This window comes from Cavia porcellus, unplaced genomic scaffold, assembly GCF_034190915.1.
Source record: "Cavia porcellus strain 051 isolate PalLab524CR breed Dunkin Hartley unplaced genomic scaffold, mCavPor4.1 scaffold_18, whole genome shotgun sequence".
In the NCBI taxonomy this organism is placed as follows: Eukaryota; Metazoa; Chordata; class Mammalia; order Rodentia; family Caviidae; genus Cavia; species Cavia porcellus.
The window spans coordinates 61,246,104-61,268,000 of record NW_026947501.1 but is presented as its reverse complement, the minus strand read 5'-3'; the positions used below and the strand labels follow the sequence as shown (position 1 = coordinate 61,268,000).

Below are 21,897 nucleotides of genomic sequence, written 5' to 3'. Positions count from 1 at the left end.
TCTTTCAGCTTGTCACACTAATGAAACAATACAATGTTTACACGTGTGTCTTATTTCACTAATGAGTATGCTCTCAGGGTGCACCCATTTACCTATAAAAGTGTCCAAATTATCATTCCTTATGGCCTAGTGCTCCATTATATAATGATAACACATCTTTTTTTACCCACCCCTCAGTAGATGGGCATGTAGGTTGTTTCCGAGATTTGGCTATTACAAACTGTGCTGCTATAAACACATATATCACTGTGTTATGATCTTTTTTATTCTTTTGGGAAGATACCCAGAAGTGGAATATCTGGGTCAAATGGGACTTCCAATCCTAGTTTTTTGAGGAATCTCCACACTGATTTTCACAGTGGTTATACCAGTGTGCATTGGCACCAACACTGGAGAAGAGTTCCTTTTTCCCCACAGCCCCTCCAACATTGTTATTGATTTCTTGATATTAGCCATTCTTTCCGGGCTGAAGTAGAACCTCAGTGTTGTTTTAATTTGCATCTCTTAAATGACCAGTGATGTTGAACATTTTTCTCCATATTTATTTGCTACAGGGCGAATGCAAAGATTGTGTCTACTGAGCATAAACATGTATGGATTTCGGTTAGTTTTACCGAGTTTAGAAGCCACTCCACTTGAGTTAGGCAGCGTGGACTTAGCAGCCCTGACCCTTCTGGAAAGGATACCCAAATCCCTGTCGGACTCTTGGGGAGTGGAACATTTGCCCCGCTACCGCGGAGACGAGAGGCTTTGCAAAAAACCTGCTCCCGAGACTAAACCCTGGGAAGAAAACCCAGCAAACACTGTGATCAGATACTAGTTTAATATTAAAGATGGTTTTCTCATCTCTCTTACTTCTCCATGTTCGGCCATGTATTTTTTTTCAGTGAAAAAATTTTAGGCCCTTTTCAAAAACCAAAAACCTCTTAAACATCGTCCCTGTTCGCAAAGCTCTTTTAAAAAACAAGTATTTGGGCCGCCTCACAGCGTTACGACTTGGACCAGATGAAAGTCCAAAAAGACAGGAATAGCTACAAATCAGCAGGCGCCGCTTCCCCAACCCCTTGCCTAAGTCAGCAGCTCTGACTCGGGCGCCGCTAACAGGGTTCCCCATCGCTTTCCCGGCCGCCAGGCCCCACCTCGTGGGACCCCAAGGAGGCCCCGCCTCCCGGCCACAAACTCAACGCCGCAGGTGCACACCCACCCCGCCCCCAGTGGACGCAAGCACGCAAGCACGCAAGCACGCTCGCACGCCCGGCGCGCGCATCCGCCTTCCCGCCGGGAGCCCCGCCCCAAGGTGCCTCCTGCCCCGCCCCCGGCCGGATCCCGGTTCCCCGAGAGCAGGCGCGCTGGCCCCGCGCCGAAAGCTCCGCCTCTAGATACCCGTCGACACCGCCTCTTGCACCTGTCGCGCTCTCTGGGCACGCGTTGCACGGCCCGGTGGCCCCGCCCCTGGCGCGCGACCGCCCCCCACATGCCACGTGCTCGTCCAGGGGCGGCGCCAGGCGCACGCGGAGAAGATGTTCTGGCTGCCTCTTCCGGCTGCCGGGCGAGTCGTCGTCCGACGTCTAGGCGTGAGGCGTCTCTCCGTCCGGGGTCTAGCCGCTGCAGACATGACGAAGGTGAGAGGCCCGCGGGGACCCTGGCCGCGGGCGATCGGGGCTGCCAGGCAAGCCCTGGCGCAATATCCGCGGCTTCTGCGATGAGTTGGAAAAATCTGCTCCGTAAAGAAAGTTCTCTGGCTTTGCCGAGATCTGCCTCGGCAGCAGAGGGGAACGTCGAGGGCTGCCGGTGCCCCGCTGGCTCTTTTCGAGGGGTGCGCTGTTTTCTTCCTCCTACCTTAGAAGCACTCGGTTCTGATCCCCAAACAGGAGGATGGTGGCTGCGCTGAGGTCTTGGTTCCATTCATTTATTGAGTTCCTTAGTTCATCCATCATTTTGTGTAGTTCTTGCCATAACCCAAGAAGGGATGGTGGCAGGATTTTCCTGGGCGTCTTCTGAGAACCCGGGCCCAGGTCAGTCTCTGGCCCCAGGCTCCGCACCGCAAGCCCTCCCCGCCAGCTGAAGATCTGGGGCCAGACCCTGCGGGGTGGGGGGAGTTGCTTAAGAGCGTTGCCAGACAGATGCCGAGGATGGCCTGTAGGGAAAAGGGGTTTGAGGAGAGATGGGTCATCTCCGGAAATTAAGAGTGCCTTTAAGAGGAAAAGCTGTGTGCGCCTTATCTGGGCCATGAGAAGTGATGAAGGACGCTCTTCAGACTCAAAAGATCTGGAAAGGGGTGTGTCCCAGTGAAAGGAGCCCAAACTGGGGAGATATGCAGGACCACAGAGATGATTGTCCTTGGAGAGGAATGTTCTCGATGAGGCTAGACTTAGGTCCCTGAGAGCAGCACGGATAGTAGAGGGACCACACAGACAGACATCTATACAGTGCTCTTTCCAGTACTGTGCTTCTTGTCCTCTCAGTTCTTAACCGATCCCAGGAGCAAGCCTTAGGCAGTTACCAGTGTGCAGAGAGCCTGCCGTCTTTGTGGCAAAGACAGAAAAAAAAGGACTGCTTGTTCTAATTACTTGTGATTTTGAAGGACAGAGTGAAGCCTTCTGGACTGTCTCAGTTTTACTCCCCAGGCACTAGTGTGATACCGGGTATCAGTTTCCTTGTCAAGAGACAAACAGACTTAGGATTCTTTTCAGACTAGTGGCCCTTAGGCAAGAATTCCCTGTAAAAGGAAACAGTGAGCCCAGCGGCTTTTTTCTGTATTTCAGGGGTCTGAGACCTGAGGCTTGTAACTAGGTGCTTGGCTGAATGCTAAATTGCACACTTGTTATCTTTCACCCTGAGGTGGTTAGGCTACTTACTGTTTTATAGGCTAAGAATTCCCTAGTCTGAAAATTAGAAATCTGAAATACTCCAAAATCCAAAAATTTTTGAGCACCAAAAGATTCTGCATAGGTCCTCATGTGAGGTTGCCCGCAAAACACACACAATTATTTGAAGTGTTGTATCTTCAGGCTGTATGTGTGTGTGTGTGTGTGTGCATATATATATATATAGTATACGTGAATTTTATGTTTAGAGTTGGGTCTCATTCCCCAGATAACTCAAATATGAAAATCTGAAGAACACTTCAGCTCCCAGGCCTGTTAGAGAAGGGGAACGCAACCTGCAGTGACAGCGTAAACATTATCTTCATTGGGATGATGTTCTAGAATGTCAGAGATTTGCATTTGAGGGCTGTAGGGAAGGATAAAAACCTTCTACCCTCCTGGGTTCTAAGGCTGGGTCTAAGAATTAAACTGACATAAGAAATTTACTTGTGCATAGGAATCTGCAAAAGAAAAATGAAGACCTGAAAGTATTGAGGATTGAACCCAGGGCCTTTGCACTGAGCTAAATATTCAATCCATTGTTTTTAAAAATGTCTTATTTCAGTCTCCAATTTACAATCTTCCTGCTTCAGTGTTCAAGAATTCTAGGATTACAGGTGTGCATAATTATGCCCCCAACTGCTTATATTCTTTTTTAAAGGAAGAAGGGTAAATTTGGGGAGTGTGACAGTACAAAGGGATTTGCCTCCTTTGTAAGACAGAGGCATGGGATGAAGAAATACAGAGTTGCGGGGAGGCTAATGGAAATAAGGCTTATTTCAGCAGGTTTATTTGTACAGAATCATTTGGATCAGTTCCCAGTCTCTGGTGATAAGAATGTTCTATTCTTCCTGGTATAGGGAAGGCTTCTTTCTCATGGGAACTAAGTTTTATAACCTGCCTTTAGGTAAAAAAGGGGGTGTCCAAGAGCCCCGCCTGCCTCTGCCGCCTCTGATTATTCTGAGCTGAATACCAACAGCTCAGGGTAATCCATATGCCAGAGTGGCATATTTTGGCTTTGCACACTCTAAACGTATTCAGTGTCTCACTTGCTGACAAATGGATTTGTTTTCTTAAAGAAAACCTTTGTGTTCTGTTTGAAAGTGAGCTCTTTCTTGGGGATGGCTATGAAAACTCAGTAAAAGTTGTGGGAGAGGTAGGGATGGGTAGTAATTCCAGTCTTGCTTTGCTAAGAATTTGAATCACAGTGGCAGGATGCACACTTAACGTGGCTGCCAGTTGGTGGCTGCTGCTGTATGGGCTTTATTCTTTGGTCCTTGGGAAAGTCACAGTATTGGTTGAATCGCTTGCTCTTTCTAAAGGTAGGAGCTGTTGAGCCACCCTAGGTAGTTACTTATCATATTTATCTTTCTTGCTTGTTCTCAGGGCCTTGTCCTAGGAGTCTATGCCAAAGACAAAGAAGATGATGTGCCACAGTTTACAAGTGCAGGAGAGAATTTCAATAAATTGGTGGATGGAAAGTTGAGAGATATTTTGAACATGTAAGTGTTCCAGAGAGTTTTAGTTCAAAAGGCTCCCAGATCTAAAAAACATATTTTTCCATGCTTTATTGTCATTAAATAAAATGCACGGAAATACCTAGGCCAGGAACTTGATAGTGGAAGTGAAAGTAAGGGTCTGAAAGTCTGAAAGTATGGGTGGACCTGCAATTCTGAGAAGTCATACCATTTCCCAGTCATTCACAGACTATTGTGAAAGATTGATCCAGAAGGATCTGGAAAGTACCAGACTTCTTCAGCCTACCCCCCCTTCCCTGCCTGTCTTCCCAGCAGGCTTTTTGTGTCCTTTAACTGAATAAAAACAGCCTAAGCCTTCTGCCCTTCCATTTCACAGCTGGAGCTTGAAGGCTTTTCAGATATTAAAGTACACCTGGTCACTTAAGGCTGTGGTAAGAATGCAGATTCTAGCAGGGCACAGTGGCACATGCCTATAATCCAAAATCTAATCCGTTAGAGTTCAGAACACCCTGATCGTCCGCCTGCTGCTTGTGGGCTGTAGCTCCAGAGCGTCTGTGCTTCCATCTTCTGGCTACAGTGGAGCATCTGTTTGGTTTGGAAATCTCCAGTGGTCTCCTGTCTGCATATGTGCCCCCACCAACCACCTCGGAGCCACGCTGCAGTCTGCAGTCTTGTTGATGGCTTGGTGTTCTGTGTTCTTCTTTTAAGTGAGAAAGGCTCTACTTCTGTAGTCTAGGCTAGTCTTCAGCTTGTCACCCTCCTGCCTCAGCCTCCCAAGTGCTGGGATTACTGGCATGAGCCACCATGTCCGGCTGGTCTTTTAGTGGGAAAACCTGAGATTCTTTCTGTTCAGCAGTGATCCAGCGCTCACATCCTCGGGGTGACTGTACCTTGCCTGTCCACTTGCTCTGAGGGCCAGGAGTGCGGCTCCGTGGTAGAATAAAAGTACTTGGCTAGCATTTATAAGACTCCAGGTTTAGACCCTTGTACAGCAAAAAATCAAGACTCTGAAAGTTTTGCTAACTACTTGGAGAGTTTTTGAGCTAGAATTAGAGAAGTTTTATATGTAAGAAGCCTAGCCTGAGAGCATTCCGTAAAAGCCTAAATCTACAGAAACAGAATATAGTGATAACACTAAAGGTATGTATATATCAGCTCTCAAGCAAACTGACTGAAGCTGTTATATTTAAAGTAATCATTTCCTCTTGTTTTAGATCTGGACCACCTCTGAAAACAGGCAAAACTCGAACCTTTTATGGTCTGCATCAGGTAGGAGATAAGATCATACTCGTCAGTGAGGCCTCCTGGGTGCCTGAACTGTGGCCTCCCAGTCACGGAACTGAACATTTTGTATTGGATCAGTTAGCTTTATTGCAGAAGTAAACACAAGATAGACATTGCCTGTTGTGTGCTCCATCAAAGCCTTTGTTCAGTTATGTGGCAGAGTCTTATGAAACTTTTTTTTGCCTAATTTTTCTCACTGCCTTTCATACATTACAAAATTTTACTGAGACACAAGGCTTCTTGTGCCAGGGCTAAAATAACTGGGTGGAAACTGAGTGGGTCTCTCAGTATGGATCATTGCTGGCTGGGAGTGAGCTGGTAAGGAAACCCGGGGATTGACGCAGTGCCTTTGTGGAACAGGACTTCCCCAGCGTGGTGGTGGTTGGCCTCGGCAAGAGGGCAGCAGGGGTGGATGAGCAGGAGAACTGGCACGAAGGCAAGGAAAACATCAGAGCTGCCATCGCAGGTGACTTCTTACATCTCTCACAGGGACGCAGGTTCTCCAGGGTCCCCTCCTTAAGGAACTGTCTCGTTCCCTTTGCCATTTCCCCTCACCGTCTTTACTGCATTTACACAGGCATAACTCAGCTTAATGAATTCAGTGTTCCTCCTCATGTGTGCTGAACTTACAGTAGATATATTTTGCTTTTAATATTTCTGTATTTTTTGTTGGGAGGTTTCACTACCATTTGTTCACTTTTACTACATTGATATTCTGCCAGAAGTGGAGTGTGGGTTTTTCACCTTTTTGGAATGCAATCCTGGTGTTGCCCTACTTTTAAATAATATGCAGTCATGGTATTTATGAGTTGGAGAAAGCAAGAGCAGAGTTCGGGGTGCTTGTGCATCACTAGCGAGGGCGTGGGCCGGGCCCACTTTGTCAGATGGGCGGCGGGAAAGTGCTGTGGTGCTGTCTGCTCTGAGCCACAGGAGTCCTTGGCAGAGAGGCTGGGATCAGGAAGAAAGTAGTTAGAAAACTTTCCGCAGCAACATAGTTGGCATGGTTAATCCTTGGTCCTGTGTGTATCATAAATGCTCATTAAATTTGCTTTTAAGGTTTACACTAAGTGGTTATTTTGTAACTTTTATTTGAGAGTTTTTGCTGACCTGATCGTCATAAAATGCTGTATTAATGGCCTTTGTAGGTTCCCTGCATTTAATGTGTCATCATTCCTCTGTCTCTTGATCTGTGGAACTCTTGGTGCTTGGAAGGCTTTATGGAAAAATGCTAGTGTTTCAGAAAGCAATGGCTGGAACAGCCGTTGTTGATCCCCCAGGGCACTCCGTTGGCTTTACCGGGTGGGAATGGAGTTCAGAACAGCGGTGTCAGGGCGAGGACTGGGACCCCAGTCCTGTCTCCTCAGCACACTGCTCCTGGTCTCTGCCTCCTGCTGTTTCAGCTGTCTCTGACTGACTCCTGGTTTCTGGTTCCTCTGTCCTTCCCTAGCGGGCTGCAGGCAGGTTCAAGACCTGGAGCTGTCCTCTGTAGAGGTGGATCCCTGTGGAGATGCCCAGGCTGCTGCGGAAGGCGCAGTGCTGGGTCTCTATGAGTACGATGAGCTGAAGCAACGAAAGAAGACAGGGGTGTCAGCGAAACTCTATGGAAGGTGAGGAGGGTGGCACTCCCTGGCCTCCCCACGGTGTAGCCTCCTGACCACGAGCTGCCTGCTTCTCCAGTGCCAGGCGCTGCTCCTGGCTCTTGACTCCCTGGACCCCACCACATGCGCTTGTTATGGGCAGCCTTGAGCAAAGTGGCTCCTCCCTGAGGAGGACAGACAGGTGCTGCTTTCAGTTCAGTTTTCATGCAGCTACCATGTGCTGACCAAGCTGCCTGGATGAAGGATGAGGTCTTCGGCCCAAAAGTCTGAGAAGGAAGGCTTCTGGCAGATCTTAGGGCAGCCGTGACATTCTGGTCCTCTTCCAGGTTTGGAAGATGAGGTCCCTGCTGTGAGAAATGAGACTCCAATGTGAGGAGCTATGAGGGCAGTGGGGGGCTCTTGGCACAGCCTGGATTGGAAGCTGTAAGGAAGTCATCAGGAATGAGCCTTGCTTGAATCCTGGCTCTCCCATTTACTCCCATTGACGTCTGCTAAGTGGCCAAAGTGTCTGTAAAGCCATTCTGCCAATTTCGGAGGTTTTGTGGCACCTTCTAGACCCACTGAACCATTAGCTGCTATTTTGTGCATCTCCAGGCTGCTCATAGTAACCCTGTGGTAACAAGAAAAGCCAGAGCCTAAAACACATACCACTGTGTGTTCCATGGCATCTAGGGGTTTTAGATATAGACCTGACCCTGGCAGAAGGTGGCAAAGCCTCGGTTCCACATCCCAGTGGTTGCCAGGTGCTCCCTTCACAGTTAGCACCTGGGCTGCATTGTGCCTGTTGCGGTGAGGGAGAACAAAGGGATCCTCTCCTGGGAGCCCCTCCATCAGCTTTGGGGTAGTTTATCCTTTAGGCATGTAAGTCCACCCGCTGTGTTGTGTGAGAGAAGGTTCTGAAGTGGACTGCTCAGCACCTCTTCCAGGCTATCAGCGGCTCTTTATTTCTAGCTCCTTGTACCATGCTGCCTGCTCCTGGCTCACATCACACTCACGCTCAGTGTGTCAGTCAAGCTTCATTTGTAGTCTTGCTCTTGTTCTTGTAAACTTGGAGCACTCTGGCTGCAGCATAGTCTGTGTTCTTGAAAAATTGTTCGGCAGTGACTCTGCTTCCTTCCCCAGTGGAGATCAGGAGGCCTGGCAGAGAGGAGTCCTCTTCGCCTCAGGGCAGAACTTGGCGCGCCAGCTGATGGAGAGTCCAGCCAATGAGATGACTCCGACCAGGTTTGCCGAAATTATTGAGAAGCGTCTCAGAAGTGCTAGCAGTAAAACAGAGGTCCATATCAGGTAATTCAGAATTATGTCACATTCATAAGAGGTTACCGCCATAAAGACTCTTAAGCCCAACTTCCTGTATATTCAGAGGGAGACCAGACAGGGAGGTGACCAGCCACCAGCCACACAGAAGTGGGTGTATCATGACTTCACACTGCATACTGTGGATGTGTGCCTTGTATCAGCTTGACTGAGACATGTTTAGTCCGGTATAGTTCACCCATCTATTGTGTGATTCAGTGTTGTAGTGTATTCACATAGTTGTGCAACAGGCTATTTTAAGAACATTTCAGCACCCCAGAAGAAATCTTGTATTTATTAGAAATCTCCCCCTTTTCTCATCCCCAGAAGCTGTCAGTAGATAGACTTGGTTGGTTCCATCTTATGGATACTGTGAAGAAGGCTGCTGTGAGCAGTTGTGCATAAGTTTTTGTGTGGATTTTTTTTAGTATATATTTGGGAGTTGAATTCTTCATCAGCTTTCATGTTTGGATGAATTTTTCCTGTCCTTTTTTGTTCCACCTTTTGACACAGTGTAGAATGCAGCCTGTCTAAGTAGGCATAGATCGAGAACTTGTGCCTCCGGATTCCCTTAGCTAGACTGCAGGATGGATGCTTCCAGCCTCCTGAGGACAGTGGTCATGCTGAGCTGTTAGACCCGAAGGCCTGCTGTTCCAGGTTCTAGTCCCTTTTTGGTATCTACACATGGCCCTTTAAGCAATCAAAGTTTGAGCATTTGGGCTTTATGATTAAAACAAATAGATATTTCCTTGACCTAAAGAATTCTTCATTATCCAGGTTGTTTTTCAAGGGAATCTCTATTTAGAAAAATTCTTCAGTAGTGAATTGTGATTAGAGTTTTTCAGGAGAGCCCCTACAGTATAGATAGAATGGGAAAAAAATGTATAACCTGTAGAAAACATGGGACTTAGAGTTTGCTAAAATCTCTGCAATGGTTCGTATATGTTCACTCTGTACCAGTGTAGGTCCTGTAACAAACAGAGACTAGCCTTTGTTGTGTGATGAGACCGTGGAGCTAATTAGTGTCACCAAATAGTGCAGTGCTGCTAGACATCACCTGCACAGTGCTCGGCATAGTGAGGTGTGCAGCTGTGGTCCTTGTCCTCACAGAAGTGAGGATCTCACAGGGAGAACCACCTGGTAAGCACGGTAAAGGGAGGGTGCCGCAGGAGCAGAGGGGAGAAGAGACTGCGAGAATAAGGAGCCTGAGCTGGCGGCTTAGCCATGGAGACAGGCAGGTCAGGGGTGAAGGCAGCTGTGCAGCAGCTGGTGGGAAACTGTGATGCCTGACGGTGGTGAGCAGGGCAGAGAGTTCAGGCACAGGCAGGACGGGCGGCAGGTGTCAAGCTGGGACACGGCTGTACCGAGCCCTGTCCAGTGTCAGTGGGTCTGCACTGATGAAGCAGATGGCTCTTCAGAAGCGCAGGACTTCAGTAAAGTGCCAGGTACTAGTGTGATCAGAAATGCATGCGGAGCAAAGCCCTGCTTCTTTGTGAAGTGATTTTTTAGTGTTCATATTCTTTTCCCTTTCAAGTTCCAGGCAGTCTTTATTTCATAGTTGTAACACACAGGGGCGGGGTAAGTGCAGGAGTGTCCTGGAGCCGACGGCTGCTTGCCCATCCATGGGAGGTGAGGCTGGTTCCGCTCCCCTTGGTGCTCTTAGCCCGGAAAGAGTAGCAGTGCCATATACATTGTCTAGTTGCGCCAATGATTCTTTCTAGTCTGTTGCCTCAATGAGGTGTCTTTTCCCACTGAAGACTCTTCTCACATTACAAAAGGAACTGTGACAATGTTGAGAAACTAGGAGTCTAGCAATTCTAAAAAATGCCAACAAATAGGGTATTTTATTCTAGCCAGTATTGTATATCTTTGTTGGGGTTTTGTGATTGATTCACTTAGTGGTTTGTTTTGGAAACACCAAAAAAATAATGAATGCCTTAACTACTTTTTTTTTTTGGTGCCGGGGATTGAACTCATCACCTTGGCTTGCCTGGCAGGCACTTGAGCCACTGAGCTAAATCCCAAGTGCCTTAACTACCTTTAAGCATCCTTTGTGGTCTCAGAGCTTTGTTAATTTCATCTTTAAAAGTTTGGAAATACCTGAGTGGGCTGGTACAGGGATTATGTTTATTAACTGTACAGTATGACTCTATGTCATATAAGTTACATTTGAATTCTCTTAGTGGAATAGCCCTTGACTTCATCCTTCTGATGAGGAAGGAGGTTTGGAATCAGGTAACGTGCTTAAGAATATACAGAAATAATGATAGGATGGTATAATTGGAGCCTTAAGAGTATGTATACTCTTAAATACATTTTTCTTCTCTTTTTTTATGCTGGAGCTCAAACCCAGGGCTTTACACATATGCCAAGCAGGTATTCTACCACTGAGCTACACATCCAGCTATGAATAATCCTTTCTTTTTTTGAACTGGAAATCGAACTCAGGACCTTGCACTTGTCCAGCAGGCTCTATGCCACTGAGCCATGTCCTAGGCTTCAAATAATACTTTTAAGAATTGTTTGTTCTACTTTTTTTCCTTTTATACTGTGGAGCTTTCTCTACGTTATTTTGAAATAAAGGTAACGGTACATTTGCTTTTTCCCCTTCCCTGCCCTACAGACCCAAGTCTTGGATTGAGGAGCAGGAGATGGGCTCGTTCCTGAGTGTAGCCAAAGGGTCTGATGAGCCTCCAGTTTTCTTGGAAATCCACTACAGAGGCAGCCCCGATGCAAGTGAAGCACCCCTGGTGTTTGTTGGAAAGGGAATTACCTTTGACAGGTACTTCTTCGGGGTGTCTGTGCTTTATGTTTTGGTGATTGCTTTTTGTGTGGTGATAGTATTTGATGCATGGTTTAATTCAAAGCATGGTATTTGGTCAAATGTTTTATGTTCTTTAAATGTATGAAACTAGCACTTATGACATACTTAAATATGTCAGAAACTCCTTGGCATTTTGCATATGTTAACTTTAATCTTACCCTTTGAGGTAGGTATTGTAGCCATTCTCCTCGTAAGGAAACCATGACTCAGAGAGGTTAAGTCATTTACTCAAAGTACAATAGAGTAGAATCAGAAGTCAGTATCAGGTCTATTTTCAAAATACTATAAAATTTTTCTGCCATATACTTTGATTCTCCTTTGTGACCGTTAAAGTTTGTCTGTACAGAGAGCAGCAGTGTAGCTACTTGTTTGTGTAATCTTCCTCAGAAACTTCAGGTCATTTTTCTTTAGCTAATTTGCCTCTCATTAATCTTATTAAATCATAACTATTTCTCAAAAGTGGAAACTATCCCTGTTATTTCAGCCAATGAGTGTCTGAGGTGGAAAAGATAGTGCAGTTCGGTATTTCCTGTGGGAAGTGTTTACCACTGGCTACTTGGCCAGAAAACTAGGTTAGATAAGGCAGATGAGGGGTGGATTGGCTTGGTTTGGTTTTACTGAGTACAGAATAGAGTGTTTTCTGAATTTCTTTTTGAAGGAATTCATGTTCCAGGGAGACTTTTGGAGAGTACTGCTAAGGAATATAAAATGTTCATTTCCCCAGTACATTTTTGCACCCATTCAGGAACTCCATCTGAAATGTGAATGTTCTGTTCTTTTTTTCCTTTTTTGGTGCTGTGGGTTTAACCAAAGTCTTGCCAAACTAAACATGAATTGTGCAACTGAGCTACCCCACCCCCATCCCCAGTGCTCCTTTGGCCTATGAGATTCCCTTGGACCAGACATGTATTTCTTATTTTGAACCAGTGAATAGGATAATGTTTTATTTTTCCTTTTTTTTTTCTACTGGAGAATCAAACTTGTGACCTTGTGCTTGCTAGGCCAATAGTCTTTAACTCTAGGCATAAATGCCAGCCACCAGATTATCGAGTCTTTCTGAGAGAAGTGAAAAGTAAGACCTCATTTCTTTCTTTTTTAGGCACCAAGTATTGAATCAAGGGCCTCACACATGCTAGGCAGGTGTCGTAGCACTGAGCTATATCCATAATTGAGGATATCATTCCCAAGGAAGGAAGACCTGAGAACAGGGAAAACTGACCTTTCCAAAGAGTCCCCAGGGCAGATCTCAGAGGTCCAAGCCGCTGACTGTCCAGCTTGTGAAACAACTGGCTTCTGGACTCTTACAAATGGGAAGCAGAAAAGTCACTAATTAGAGGGCTATTTGGAGGAAGTGGTGTAGTTTCTTGGCAGCTGCTAGTTAAAACCTCTTTCGACTCTCCTGCTGCAGTGCTGTCTCTGTGGCTTTGTATGTTCCTTATTCCAGTATTTTGCCATCACCTATGGGCATGTCAGAAGGAAATGTTATCCCTCTGTCCTGCAGGTTTGAAAGGAATGTCCCCAGTCTTCAAGCTTGTCAGGTTTCCATAATAACTCATGACCTTCAGATTCAATGAGTTGATCATTTCATAAAATTTGCTGAAAAGATCATTAACTATCAGGATAAATTTAGTGAGATAAAACAGGTGGAATTTGTGCAAAATGAGTATCATGTGGTAATTTTTCCAAGCACTGCTTAAGTTTCATTCAAACAAACAAATTGAGCTATCTATATTTATGGAATTATTTTCTGTATTTTATAAAGATTACAACATGGAGAAAACTAAGATACTGTCTTGGTTACTTTTCTCTTGTTGATGAGATGAAATACCCCAATACCCAAAGTTAAGGAACAGCACTTAGCTCACAGTCCACAGTCTGCTGGCTTGGGGGCTAGAGATTTAGCTCAGCGGCATAAGCTCCTGCCTTGCAAGAGCACAGTCGCGAGTTCAATCCCTGGTACCAATAAAAAAAAAAAAAAAAAAAAAAAAAAAACAATCAGCTGGATCCAAGACAAAGAGCCACATGACAGAGAGCAACAGCTCATGGCAATGGAAAACAACACAAGCAATGAGCAAAAGGAGAGGAACACAGAGAGAAGACTCTTTTTCTGTCCCTTACATTATATGTAGACCACATCCACTTGGTTGTAGCACTCACACCCCTAATCCCAGCATTGGACCATAAGTCATTCACAAATTCTAGAAGACTGCCCCCATGACTGCCTGAGGCTTTGGGGGGACATCCAGACTCAAACTATAACAGATGCTGAATTTAGAATTTAACTTTCTTAGGCAGGTTGTGGTGTTTAACCCTTGGTTTGTATTTTCCTTTTTAAGAAAATAATTCTGGCCTTCTTTGGTTTTAAATGTTGCATGTCATTCTCTTACTCACAGTGGTGGCATCTCCATCAAGGCTTCTGCAAATATGGACCTCATGAGGGCTGACATGGGGGGAGCTGCAACAATATGTTCGGCCATTGTGTCTGCTGCAAAGCTCAATTTGCCCATGAATATCGTGGGTAAGTGGAGCAGAGGTTTGCATTTCACAGAACTGCTGGAATCCAGTCAGAAGGTAGAGCTGGGACATAATCATAGTTTCCTCCCTGTCTGAAAAGATCAAGAGAAAAGGATGGTTTTAAAATAATGTGTCATCACACAGAAGCTGTTGAGCTGTGTTTAGTGTCTGATTTGATTGAGTTAAATGTGTTATACAACCAGTGGGCTGTAGCTGAAATTGGTCTGTTTTACTTCTGCAAAAGGAGTCAGCCATCAGGGCATTAATGTCAGGTTTGTGATTTACTGTGGTGAAAAATGTATAGTAGTCGAGAGCGAGGCATCACTGGCTCATTTACTGATTGGCCCATGGGATTAGGACCAACTGAATACCCGATACACAGAATTTGCCTGAGACAGGAAGAGGGGATGGAGGAGAGACCTGTGTGTGAGTGGTTATTGTTACATCCACTGCATGGGGAAGGCAGAACCGGAGTTCAAGTCTGTCTAACTTGTGCTCTTTCCTAGTATTTTTGTCCTTTTTTTTCATTAGGTTCTAGTTTATCATTGTCCTTATCTTTTGGGATTTTTTTTGTGAGCTATTTGGAAGCACTATAGTTTGCAGATGTCATCCCTGAAAATTTTAGTGTGTCTTCTAGGAAAAAGCACATTTTGTGTAATGACAATACCATAATCTTTTCCAAAGATTAACATGATTACCTAATTTGAATTATCCAATTGTCAAAAAAAAAAGAGTTCCATTGTGATTATACTTAGTTTTTAAATCAAGGAGCCAGTCAGGATCTCATATTGTATTGGTTACCACTTGCCTTAGTTTTCTTTAAACTAGGATCCTATTCCTGGTGTTTTGTTTTGTTTTGTTACCCCTAAAACATTGATAGTTTTGAAGTGTCCAGGCTGGTCTCACGATACTCTGCAATTTGAATTTATTGGCTTGTTCTTGATTAGAATCATTAGACCCTTTATTAAGAATGCTACAAAGGTGGTTTGTGTTTCTCAGCTATGTCACTGGTGATGCTAAATTTGGTTGCTTACTTAAGGTGATGTTTGTGTGTGGTATGCATCTGATGGCTTACTGGTGGCCCATGTTTGGCCCCTATGTGTACTGTTCCTTTTTATATTCTCTGCAATAGGTTTGGCCCCACTCTGTGAAAATATGCCCAGTGGCAAAGCCAACAAGCCTGGAGATGTGGTTAGAGCCCGGAATGGGAAGACCATCCAGGTTCGTGAGTGGAGGACACAGCGCTGACACAAGAGGGTACAGGGTGCAGCTGCATGTTTGGGGACGGTGTGTCTCTAGTGCTGATTAGTTTTCCTGCAGACTCACAAATATTCCTTAATAGCATTTTAAAGAGCACTTTTCCTGCTTTGTTGTTCCTCCTGCGTCCTGTATGCTGTACATACAAACCTGTCTGTGATTAGCTTTTCTCATTTTAAATGTTCATCTGGAAAATACCCTCCTACTTTGTGAGCCCCACGCCTTGGGAATGTGGCAGCAGTGTGGCCTGTGTGTGCATATGTGTGCCCACTGCCCGTGGTGATGGGGCCTCCACTAAGAAGAGTACAGGCAGAGTACAGTTAGGGAAAGCTGCTGACACTGCCTGGGTTCTCAGTCCTGGGGACTCAGGCTTCCACTTGGCTGTAGCTTTCTTAAGCTCTTTAGCCTCTGTTTTTTAGAAATCTGTACATTTTCTCATTCATTATGAACTATATTTTGTTACTTGTGTCAGTGTTACTTTTCTAGTGTCATCAGCCTTAAGTCATCAGCTCTGGTACATTTGCTCTCTGAATTAGATATAGTCCTCTTCTAATTGAAATGCAAGTATGTTTTGTTACTCAGAAATGCTATTTTAGTTTTTTCCCACTTTTAAAGTTATTTTACTCTCTTTTCTTTACCCTCTTCTCTGTAGGTGGATAACACTGATGCCGAGGGGAGGCTCATCCTCGCTGATGCCCTGTGTTACGCACATACCTTTAACCCAAAGGTCATCATCAATGCTGCCACCTTAACAGGTTAGACTGCTCGCTTTTCCTGTTTTTGTTCAGAGGAAGTCATGTTTTTGGGGTGAACTGCACATACTATATTTAGAGCATTATTTTTGTTGAAATCAGACTTAACTCCATTTGCAGTCAAAGATCTTCCCCCAGAAAGAACTGTTCTGTGGTTTCAAAATGTTTGGAATATTGGTTTTTATTTGGTTTGGGTTTTTTTGTTGTTACTGTTGTTTTGCTTTTTTGAGACAGGGTCTTGCTGAGCAGTTCAGACTGGCCTTGAGCTCACTTTATAACCCAGGCTGGTCTTGAACTCCAAAGGATCCTGTCTCAGCCTCCTGGGATTACAGGCGTGCAGCTCCATGCCCGGCCTTGGGTTTGAGGTTTTAAAGTACTCCAGTTATTCCAATTGTAACTTCTAGTATTTGGGTGAAATTTGCTAATCCAGAGTGATGCCTGGACTAGCTGTGGTACCAAGGTATATTACGAGGTTGGGGTGACATTGGGGCTAGCCATGGTAGTAAGGGTTGAGGGTACAGCCTCGTAGTAGAGCGAGCATATGTTTATCCTACAAAGTCCTGGGTTCAGTCCCCAACACGCGCGCGCACGCGCGCGCGCGCACACACACACACACACACACACACACACAGCAAGACGCCTGGCCCATATACCTTGAAACCCAGCTACTTGGGAGGGAGAGTGAGACAGTGAGTATTGAGAGAGGAGGGCCAGCAACTCAGCAAGACTGTGTCTCAAAGTCAAAATTAATAAAAGGACTTGATGTATAGCTGCCTGTGATAGTGACTGGTGTACAGTGGGTGTCAAAAGAATGGCCATTGACATAGTCGGTATTTAACTCCTGCTGGGTGCCAGTGACTACTGAAGGCTGAGCACACAGAGGTCATTTGTGGCCTAGTGGAGTGGATGACAAAACCAGAAAATAACACTGGCAGGTGGCAGGTGCAAGGAAGGAAAGTTAAAACAAGCCCATATAGTTGAGGATCTTGACTGGGTCAGTGTGAGACAGAACACTTGAGCTGGGGCTCTGGGAGTGCAGATAGGGAGGTGGGCCTGGCCGTGGGTGCAGTGCCGTGCTCAGGGTTGTGTTGGGCCAAGTGTAGCAGTAAGGTACTGAAGAGTGCTAAGCATAGGGGAATGGAGATTGTGTTTGCACCGAGGAATGGTCACCTGCCCTGTGGGAATGGTCTAGAGAGGGACCCAAGGAGACGCAGGCCAGTGAGACCAATGAGCTGTGTTGTGGTTGTTGAATTTGGTGCATGTGGAAATGTGTATTTCAAGGATAGCTCCAGACTTACTTAGCGGGTGCCAGATTGTAGATGGTACACATTTGCCTCAAGTTGCCCATTGTCGATGGTGGGTAATGGGTGCTTGGATGTCCTTTATATTCTTTGTTTTGGCGTATTTCTGAAATTTCCCATAGTAAGTTTTTTTAAAAAGTGTTCAGTAGCCCAGGTAGTAGATGACAGTCATGATGGCATAGAGAGGTAGACAGGCATGAGTGATAGTGAAGGGTGGTTGAGAAACTTGGAAGAAGTGACTCGGAAGGACTGGATTGACCCACTGTCAACCAGAGCCATATGTTTTTGTATGATCGGTGCAATTGCCATTTCATGGAAAAACTGTGCAACCCAACACCTGCTGACTCAGTGCTGCCTATTCTGGAGAAGTGCTCCCACCTTCCCCAGGAAGGAGTCAATTTACATCCCTAGTGCCGAGCGGGGTGAGATTGGCCAGAGTGAACACTGCAGTAGGTGACTGGTCTAAGCTTGGTGTACCCACGACAGTCCAACTGCAGGCACTGCACAGCCACTGGAACCCTAACTGCAAAGAAATGTAAAGATACAGGAAATGTTATATGTGGTTAAATGAAGTTTACTGAACAGGTCATTCAGTATCACCTTCAAGTTTCAGCCTTCCTTAGGGGAGATGCTGTGAGTAGTTTCATGCCAAGTGGCAGATGGGAATTAAGGAGTGTGGGACCAGATGCTGCCTGTGAAGGCTCGGAATTTCCCCCAGGTGTTTCCGCTGATGGCCCTGAGTGTCTTGGTACTGTGAGGCTCGTGGTGTGTTCCTGACATCCCACATGGTTGTCCCAGGGCTGAAGAGTAGCGAGGAGTGCCTTTTCCTTTCAGTGACTGTTCTCAGAGCCTGTATGCCAGGCTCTAAGCATCTGCGTAGTAATCAGACCTGTTCCCTGGCCCCGAGCTTATTGACGGGGCCAGGTAAACATCAAATGAGACTGGGGACTGCTGGGAACCAACACCAAGATCAGGAAAGGCTAAGCCTCTGTGCTCCACCATGCCCTCTGGAGAGCCTGGAGAGCTGTGTCCTCCTGTGCTGTAGGGCCTTTGCACTGAGCTACGTCCTTAGCCATTTTAGAACACTGAGGCAGGGTCTGAGTTGCCAGGGCTGAGCTCAAATTTGCAGTCCTGCTTCAGCTTCCCAGAGTTTTGAGATGACAGGTGTGTACAACTGCTCCTACCCACTAGAAATCTAATTTTTAAATTTGATTTTTTGAAAATGGTAACTTAAAAAAAGTCAGCCAATAGGACACATCTTCGTTAGAGAAGGAAATATAGGAAGTAACAGTGATCCAGGTGTAATGGACTTTTTTTGTTTTGTTTTACCAGAGGCATTAAAGTCTTATTGCAGATACTGACGCGTGACTAAGGATGCTGAAAAATCAGAGATGCCTCAGTGCCTGTAGAATGGACTGTTGAAAAGCATTAAAAATATTTTCAACATATTTTTAACATATTTATACTTAAAACAGAAGGATAAATATCTAAAGCATGAACGGGGGAATACACACCTGAACACATACAGTATTCTTGATTAAAGCAATGTTTAGAAGTCCAGAAGGAAATTTGAAAAATAGGAAACAATTGCTCCTGGGTTGTGGCTATTGATGAGTTTTGATACTGTATCCTTTTCTGCATTTTGCTTAACAAAGGTGAATTCTGCTTTGAGAGATATGAGAAGGCATTAAGTAGAGGAGTAAAGATCATCTGTTGTGGACAGTGAGGGAGCCGTGGAATAGAGTTAGAGGCTTCAGCCTCCATCTGAGCAGCAGAGGGTCCCATGTGGCACAGTGACTGAAGCTGACCAGAGCGTTGTGTCTTGCAGGGGCCATGGATGTAGCCCTGGGCTCAGGTGCCACTGGGGTGTTTACCAATTCATCCTGGCTGTGGAACAGACTGTTTGAGGTGGGTCTAGTAAATATGGAGATGATGAATAAACTGTTACGATAAAACAAATAATAGAAGTATTGAGCTCCTGTGTTCAAAGTGATTTTTGTGCTATGGGTTTGCATTGAAAATGGACCACCGCAATAAATTCAACTCTTATAGATATTCCTAAATTACAGGTATGATACCAACTTGCCCGTCCTTCAGCAGCCTCAGAATAACATGCAGATAACTTGAAAACAACATAGCCATTGTTGAGTCTGCAAAGTGGACAAGGGTGTGAGGCGCTTATAAAGGGCTGGAATGGCTCTGTGATGAGAGCAGGTTGTTGAGTCATGTAGGCCAGCCCCCTGGATGGTGACTGAGTGTGCAAATATTAGAATGTCCCCATGTCCTCTCACAGCCCAAAGCACTCCCATCCTGCCAGCCTCCATCCTACCTACACACACACACACACACACACAAACGCTTCAGCTCCCTGCCATCAGCTTTCACCTGCCACAACTGTTAGCCCATTCTAGCCCGTCCCAAGGTAATGTGTAACTTTGTCACCTCTTGGTAACCCGTAGATCTTGACTTCCACCGTAATCCTCTCTTCTGGTTCCTTTGTGTCACTGGCCTGCTTTGGTCTCCTTTGCTGGCTGTTTCCTTTGTCCACCCTTTGGCTGGTGTCGGCCCTTCACCATGTGCTGTTCTTACACTCCGGTGTCCTGGAAAGCTCCCCCGTTTCTGTGGCTCCTGCCAGTACCCCTTGCGGTGGCCCTGTCTCTCTCATGTGCTTCCTTTGGCTGCCTGGCAACTGCACCTGGCATCTCACTCATCGTTTCAACAAAGTCAGTGGAGCTTAACATGGGAAACAAATAAAATGCTGCTAAAGATATTCGTGACGTTAAGGTCTTAAACTGACTTTTCACCCTAGACGGCTTCTCCTCACATCTCTGTCCTCATCGTTTGTGAAACCTGCTCTTGGCCTCTGCAGAATTCAAGTCTCTTGTCTCCTGGGCTGGGCCAGCAACCTGTCCTCTGGCCTCCTACAACCCTCTTGTGTCATTTTTATGTTTAAAATCTAATTATATGTGCATAAACATAATTGAATCATTAACCAGCAGTCTGTATTTTCCTGGAGGTAGCCACTTTCATCCTTCAGCTGATGCATCTAATATGTCCTCTTGTCCTAATGTAACAGCTTCTTGACTTTTCACGTTCAGGTCTTATCTATGGCTCCTTAACTCCTGAGTTAATTAGTCTGTTTATGCAGTAGTTCTGTTGCTGACCTGTAGGCCCACTAATGGCTCAGATACAATTATTTCAGTACACCTGTAGTGCTCAAAAGTTCAGTAAATGATGAGTGGATAATGGATGGAATCCACTTTTCTCTATATCTGATCTTCATACCACAGAGGTGACCAGCCTCATGAGGACTTTCATCCTAATGAAACCCACAAAGTCTGTGTGACCGGTATGGGATACTGGTTTGTTAATTTAAATCAAGGTTTTAATTGCCCTGATTTGGGGAATTATGTCACAACATTCCTGGTTCCTTTTATAGTTCTTAAATAAATGTCTTAATGACTTGAAGCAATCTTGACACCTAATTTATATAGGGTAACAGGTTAGAACAACTCCTCCCTTCATGGATCAGGCATACTGTGAATTTTCCAGAAAGACCTTCATCCATTTACACTGCCATACCTGTCTTCTTTAGGCCAGCATTGAAACTGGGGACCGTGTCTGGAGGATGCCTCTCTTTGAACATTACACAAGACAAATTGTAGATTGCCAACTTGCTGATATTAATAATATTGGAAAATATAGGTATGTAAAATGAGCGAAGCATCCATTTTTACAGTCATCCTTGGTTGCCAAAATGACTATTTTCACAATGTTTCACCCCAGGTTCCTTTTGATACAGTGCTATAAGCTGTGATACCTTGAATTTTCAAGGCATTTCTCCAACAGATTCTCAAATTTTGCTTCTTTCCACTCTTAAAGATCACCTGAAGCAAATAATAAAGGAAAGAAATAGAAAATATGGGAATTCATTACATGGGCAACAGGAATCTAGAATTTATCCTTTAGTGCTTAAAGCTGTATCTGAAACAAGACCTAATAAGGGCTTAACTCATAAATCACTTTGGGAACGTTTAACTCATTAGGCTCTTCCCCATTAGGCCCTGTTATATCACCTACTGTCTAGTGAGAACGCAGGACTCTGAGGAAATGTCTGGAGCACACTGACAGAGCGATGAGTACTCTTTTTGCCTCCTCTTCAGATCTGCAGGGGCGTGCACAGCGGCGGCGTTCCTGAGGGAATTTGTGACTCACCCGAAGTGGGCTCATTTAGACATCGCAGGGGTGATGACCAACAAGGACGAGGTTCCGTACCTGAGGAAAGGCATGACCGGGAGGCCCACCAGGACACTGATCGAGTTCCTGCTTCGCTTCAGTCAAGACAGCGCCTAGTGCAGACACTTGGCAACTGCTTCGTCTGTCCACAGCGGGCAGTTACACTTCGGATAGTTTTGAATGGATAAAAGTCTTTTAAGGCAACAGGATGACATTTTAAAAGGTAGAATAAAAGGAAAATTTGTATGCCTTGATTTGTTTTTTATTTTATGCAAAGATTTATAAAGGTAAAGCTAATGTTGTTTGGCAAGCTTTTTAAGATACTCAGTGTATAACATTTTAAAACTTCCTGATCACTTTCCAGAGTGTATACATTTAATTGAAAGGAAAAATTGATTCTCAGATCTGTGGTGCTAGGAACCTCAGCAAATTAACAGTTACTGTGATTGTCAGAAATAATAAAGCCAACTTTTTGTGCTGTCTGGTTTGG

At 45.2% G+C, this 21,897-nt stretch overlaps 1 protein-coding gene across 1 annotated transcript; it reads left to right on the top strand.

Annotated features, from left to right (window-relative positions):
- The first annotated feature begins 1,426 nt into the window (after nt 1-1,426).
- Lap3 (leucine aminopeptidase 3) lies at nt 1,427-21,889 on the top strand. Its single transcript, XM_003465037.5, has 13 exons — nt 1,427-1,622; nt 4,254-4,369; nt 5,560-5,614; nt 5,990-6,095; nt 7,077-7,236; nt 8,350-8,514; nt 11,147-11,305; nt 13,741-13,865; nt 14,994-15,082; nt 15,771-15,873; nt 19,000-19,079; nt 20,767-20,876; nt 21,335-21,889. Exons 1-13 carry the CDS (start codon nt 1,521-1,523, stop codon nt 21,522-21,524), a joined length of 1,560 nt encoding a protein of 519 aa, XP_003465085.1. The 5' UTR covers nt 1,427-1,520; the 3' UTR covers nt 21,525-21,889.
- The last annotated feature ends 8 nt before the right edge of the window (nt 21,890-21,897 follow it).